Below are 6,000 nucleotides of genomic sequence, written 5' to 3'. Positions count from 1 at the left end.
TCAGCAGGATTTGCTGTGGGATTTGGGGTTTTAAATCTCCGGTATTTTTAATATAAATCTCCATAGTTTTCCAAGTTTCTCCACCTGATAAACACCTACTTTGAACCCCAGGCTGACAAAAATATGGGAAAATATTCCTGGGAATCAAGCACGCCACTGGAAAGTGGTGTTGGAAATTCTCCACCTTTTTCAGAATGGCTGGTAAAATTTATTCCAGCTTCAATCTGCTCAGTTGCCCTGGAGCTGCCCACTTCAGCTCAGATTTCCTGCAGGAAGAAAAGGACTATTGGGATAAAAACCAGTTCAGGGTGAGAGGAGAGGCTGCAGGAACACAAAAAAAAGTAGTTTTGAGAGATGGAAAATAGGAGTTTATTCCTTCCCTTCTCTGTGCACACACCCTGGCCTGGGGGGGAAGATCTCAGATGTGATAATTTCTATCTTAGAGCTCAGGGATTTTTTTTTTTCCCCAAGGGTTTTCCATTGTTATGGAAAGTTTTATTTCCTGCCCCGATCCCAGTTCCAGTCCCAACACCTTCCACTATCCCAGGATGCTCCAACCCAGCCTTGGACGCTTCCAGGAATGGGGCAGCCACAGCTGCTCTGGGAATTCTATTCCAGAGGCTCTCCACTCTCACAGGGAAAACTCCATCACAGTTACACCCAGCCCTGGATCCTGTGAAAATGAAACAGAACCTGGGATCTGCTGGGATGAGCACTGGGATCTGCTGGGATGAGCACTGGGATTCTCCCATCGTGCAATTCCTTCATTGGGAGTTGATCCCATCCCTGGCTGAGTAATTCAATCCCAAATCCCAAATAGAAGAGAAAATGGAAGTGATTGTAAAAGTCCGCTTTGAATTCACTCTTCTTTTCCTTTTCTTTTTCTTTGAATTTTTAAATTCAAAATTTTTAAATTCTCTTTGCCTTGAATTTTTACATTTTCGAATTTGGAATTTTCCTTCTAGGAACAAGATGCCCTTGAAGTTTAATCTCTCTTAAGAGGAAAAAGCCACGGAGAGAGAAGGAAAAAAAAAAAAAAATTAAAAAAAATACATGAAACCATGGATCCTTTGTACCTTCCCAGCACGGAAGGCACTCCCGGTGAGGTGAACTCCTCTCTGCTGCCCAACGTGACGGAGAACGGGACGCTGGCGGAGCCGGCCCCGTTCCCGTACATCCACAAGGTGCTCATTCCCATCTGTTACCTGCTGGTGTGCGCCGTGGGGCTGAGCGGCAACGCCCTGGTCATCTACGTGGTGCTGCGCCACGCCAAGATGAAAACGGTCACCAACATCTACATCCTCAACCTGGCCGTGGCCGACGTGCTCTTCATGTTGGGCCTGCCCTTCCTGGCCACCCAAAACGCCATCTCCTACTGGCCCTTCGGCTCCTTCCTCTGCCGGCTGGTGATGACCGTGGATGGCATCAACCAGTTCACCAGCATCTTCTGCCTGACGGTGATGAGCATGGACCGCTACCTGGCCGTGGTGCACCCCATCAAATCCACCAAGTGGAGACGTCCCAGGGTGGCCAAGCTCATCAGCGCCACGGTCTGGACCTTCTCCTTCTTGGTGGTGCTGCCCGTGATCATCTTCTCGGACGTGCAGGAGGATTTCCAGACGTGCAACATGAATTGGCCGGAGCCGGTCAACGTCTGGTCGGCGGCGTTCATCATCTACACCTCGGTGCTGGGCTTCTTTGGTCCCTTGCTGGTCATCTGCCTGTGCTACCTGCTCATCGTGGTCAAGGTCAAGTCCTCGGGGATCCGCGTGGGCTCCACGCGGCGCCGCAGGTCGGAGCGGAAGGTCACCAGGATGGTGGTGATCATCGTGGTGGTCTTCGTGTTCTGCTGGCTGCCGTTCTACACCATGAACATCGTCAACCTGATCCTCATCCTGCCCGCCGACCCCATCCTGGAGGGGCTCTACTTCTTCATGGTGGTGCTGTCCTACGCCAACAGCTGCGCCAACCCCATCCTCTACGGCTTCCTCTCCGACAACTTCAAGCAGAGCTTCCAGAAGGTTCTCTGCCTCCGGAAGGGTGATGGAGCAGAGGATGGAGACCCTGTGGAGCACAGGCAGGAGAACAGCAGCCGCCTACAGGAGTCCATGCTGACCCAGAGGAACGTGGAGTTCAACGGGCACATGCAGACCAGCAAGGTCTGAGGGCACGGCCTGGCACTGCAGAGTGCCCTGGAGGATTTGGGGACATCAATGGGGGCACGGCCTGGCACTGCAGAGTGCCCTGGAGGATTTGGGGACATCATTGAGGGCATGGCCTGGCACTGCAGAGTGCCCTGGAGGATTTGGGGACATCATTGAGGGCATGGCCTGGCACTGCAGAGTGCCCTGGAGGATTTGGGGACATCATTGGGGGCACGGCCTGGCACTGCAGAGTGCCCTGGAGGATTTGGGGACATCATTGGGGGCACGGCCTGGCACTGCAGAGTGCCCTGGAGGATTTGGGGACATCATTGGGGGCACGGCCTGGCACTGCAGAGTGCCCTGGAGGATTTGGGGATTTCAAGGAGAGCTCAGTTTATGCAAAAGGAAAATGTGGAGCCCCAGAAGCTCCAGAGAGCTCTTCCCTGCTTTTCCCAGCTGGAAGTGCCAAGATCCTGGGGTGTCCTGCTGATTGAACGTTTGGGACCGCTTTGGGTCCTCCAGGGAATGATTTCCAGGCTTTGTACTCCTCTAGTGATGCAAACCAACACTAAACCAGCTCCAATTCCCTTGTTAAGCTGGGTTTAAGGCTGCTTTGCACTGCTGGGATCAGCTCCGAGCAGCAAAGAGCCCAGCTGGGATCTTTTGGAATTCTTCAAGGGGATTTCTGAAAGGAAATGAGATTTCTTCAGAGTTTCATGCAAAAAAGGCACCAGCACTGCTCTGGAAATGGGTTCTGATGTGCTGGGTGCCGCCTTTGCTTTTTTTTTTTCCTGTCATTAATCCATGCCAGGGAGCCAGAACTGTCAGGAACCCTTCAAACACTTCCAGAAAGGATGAAAACCCAAGATTAGGAAAACATTTGGGAAAGGAATCAATGTACCCGTGGCATTTCCACCTTCCCCCCTCTGATGAAATGTGGTGTGACCCCATTACTGTGATGTCAGCGCTGATGGCCCCGGGGGCCTGGGGAGATTTTGTGTCCATTCCTTGATTCTGAGTGTAAGTCTGGACTTAAAACTGTGTTTTCAGAATTTAAACCCAGATCAGTCCTGTCTGAGTGTAACTCTGAACTCAAAACTGCATTTCTAGAAATTAAACTCAGCTCAGTGCCCTCTAAGTCTGGACTTAAAACTGTGTTTTCAGAAATTAAGCCCAGCTCAATCCCCTCCTGAGCCATGCACGTTCCAAATGCCAGCACAGCCAGGTTTAATTGATTAATTCATAAAACGAACTTTTCTGGTTGGTTTGGTGTGAGCTGGGCTGTGATTCCCTCGGATTTCCACCTGAAACGATCCCTCCTGGAAGCTCCAGAGTGGGAAATGACTGGAAAGCTCCAGGCTGGGGCAGGAAAATCTGCCTTGGAAAGAAAAATTACTTTAATGAACTCAGATTTTTGGGAAGGAGTTAAACCCTGGCTTGGCCAGAGCAAAGAGCATTTCTCTCCCCTGCTTCCATGGAATTTGATAAAATCTTTGGAATTAACCAAGGGAAGTTTTACCTGGAGGGAGCAGAGGAAAAGAGGTGGATAAACCTGGGCCTTGTTTTCCACACACCCCAGAACAATCCCACCTTTTTTTTCCCACTCCCCATGTCACCATTGGGATCCTGATTCCCAAAAAACAGAAATTCCAGCCAGCCCATCCAATATTCCCACTGATAATGCTGCAATCCATCATATTTAAAGAGAAAATTTAGTACAACTCTCAATGCCCCAATTCCCAGGAAAATTCCCTTTCCAACCAGAAGCTCCCCGGGGAATTTGGTGCCGTAGGAATTCTGCTTCCGAGAATTTTTTTTTTTTTTCCTGGCACAAAGAATTTTTTTCTGGGAGCAGCTCCTGCAGATCATCTCTTCCTTCTAGTTCCAGGCAGCCTTTGCTCCATGGGGTTCCCTCCCCATCCTAAAAAAATCTTCCCTCAGACCTGTGCTGTGCTGGAAGCTCCTCTGGCTTTTCCCTGAATCCCAAACGCCATTCCTGGGTTTTTCCTGGCAGCTTGGCAGTGGAGTTTTGAGGAGCCGGCTGAGCTGCCAACATCCCTGCACACATTCCATCAAAACATGTCATCCTTCCACAAAGACTGACAAATTCCCTGGAAAAATCTGTCCTCCCATCCAGCCCTTCCCAGGAAGCTCCAGACAGCATCGACACTCCCCAACTCCTTTTTTTTTTTTTTTTCCCCTTTATTTTTCACACAATCCCACCCCAATCCCTCAGCCCCAGGCACTGAGTGACATTTTTAATATCTCGACAGACAATCCTTCCAAATTCCAGCTTATTCAGCTTTTCCTTTGATTCATCCAAGGATTCCAAACGTTGGTTCTTCTCTGCTGAAATAAAAAAAAAAAAAAAAAACACACACGGGAAGATCATGGAAAATTTACCTGGTGCCCACCTGAGCTTCAGGAGGTGGAAAAATCATTTGGATAAAATAAAAGTGAAATAAAATAATAGATTAAAAAAAATAAACTGGAATGTCTGGTTGAGGCTCCAGCTATGAATATTCAATGAGATCCATGGAATAAGGGGAATTCCAGCTGCTGGATACCAAAGGATATGAAAGAAGGATGTGTGGAAAAATCCACCAAGCAACCTTTGGAATACAGGAGCAGCTTCCTTCAGGGATTCTTTGTATTCCATTACTTCCATTACTTTTATTCCATTCCATTAGTTTTTATTCCATTAAAAATGGGTTTAATTGAGGGGGGAAAAATCCTGGATTCGGTTTGGAAAAGTGGAATTAGGAGACAGCGATTCCAAAGGGCAGATTCCAGGTGGGCATCTCAGAGGGATGGGGCTGCACTGAGAATTTCCTGGGGTTTCTGGCTTTGGGATCTCTCCTGGCTGCTCTCCAAGGGAGGAAAAACCCAGGAATGTGCCTGAAGTGTGGAATTTATCCCAGGATTTACCAGTGGATTGATGTGGGAATAAGAGCAGGGCACACATGGAATTTTTGACTCTTTAACTCCCAGTAAAACGCAGCTCCCTGAGGCTCCAGGGATGGGATTATCCCAACATTCCCTGGGACACAAAGTCCTGGCCCTGCCTTGATCCATCAGCAGCATCCTTAAAACCTGCAAATCCCAGTTTCCAGTGCCTTTCCCTGCTCCTTGGAACTGCAGCTGAGGCAGGAGCGGCTGATTTCATTCCTGTCATTTATTCCCAGGGTATTTTTATTTTATATTTTATTTTTTATTTTATTTTATTTTATTTTGTATTTTTTATTTTATATTTAATATTTTTATTTTTATTTTTATTTTTATTTTTATTTTAATATTTTATTTTATTTTATTTTATTTTATTTTATTTTATTTTCATTATGTTATTCTATTTTACTTTATTTTATTTTATATTTTATCCAGCTCCAGCCCCTGGCTCACCTGGAATACCTCAGCTGCTCACCTCACCCCACTCCTGGTTTTCCTGGATTGTTCATTCCCACCTATTTGGGTGATGTTTGGAAACATTTGTCTCCATTTTCCATGGAAATCCGGTGCTGTTACCACGGGATGGGCGATGCTCTGGGATTCCTGTGTTCCCTTTCCTGCTCCAATCCCATAACAATTATTCCTCCCTATCTGCCCATCATTCCCTGGGAAGTCATGGAAGGTGAAACCGTCCCTGCTCCTTCTCTCCCTTCTCCTGAGCCTTTAAGGCCTGGATCCCATTCCTGACCTCGAGCTGGGATCATCCCAAATATTGGATGGATCCCATTCCCTCAGCCTGGGATGAACCCGCAGTTCTTTTTCCACCAGGAAAAGCAGCAGCCCTTGGAAAAAGCTGGGAGAGTCAATCAGATCCAGGATTGCAGCCCCCACTGCTCCAGGGAATCCCAGT

At 48.0% G+C, this 6,000-nt stretch overlaps 1 protein-coding gene across 1 annotated transcript; it reads left to right on the top strand.

Annotated features, from left to right (window-relative positions):
* The first annotated feature begins 743 nt into the window (after positions 1-743).
* On the top strand, positions 744-2,165 carry SSTR5 (somatostatin receptor 5). The gene has a single exon (XM_062503474.1). It carries the CDS (start codon positions 1,062-1,064, stop codon positions 2,163-2,165), a length of 1,104 nt encoding a protein of 367 aa, XP_062359458.1. The 5' UTR covers positions 744-1,061.
* Positions 2,166-6,000: the final 3,835 nt, after the last annotated feature.

The sequence above is a fragment of the Cinclus cinclus genome, chromosome 16, assembly GCF_963662255.1.
Source record: "Cinclus cinclus chromosome 16, bCinCin1.1, whole genome shotgun sequence".
In the NCBI taxonomy this organism is placed as follows: domain Eukaryota; kingdom Metazoa; phylum Chordata; class Aves; order Passeriformes; family Cinclidae; genus Cinclus; species Cinclus cinclus.
Note: the sequence above shows the minus strand (reverse complement) of the source record. Positions and strands in the feature narration are given on the sequence as shown.

What these genes read in the sequence shown, in the direction of transcription:
- SSTR5 (XM_062503474.1), top strand. Translation starts at nt 1,062, where the DNA reads ATGGATCCTTTGTACCTTCCCAGCACGGAAGGCACTCCCGGTGAGGTG.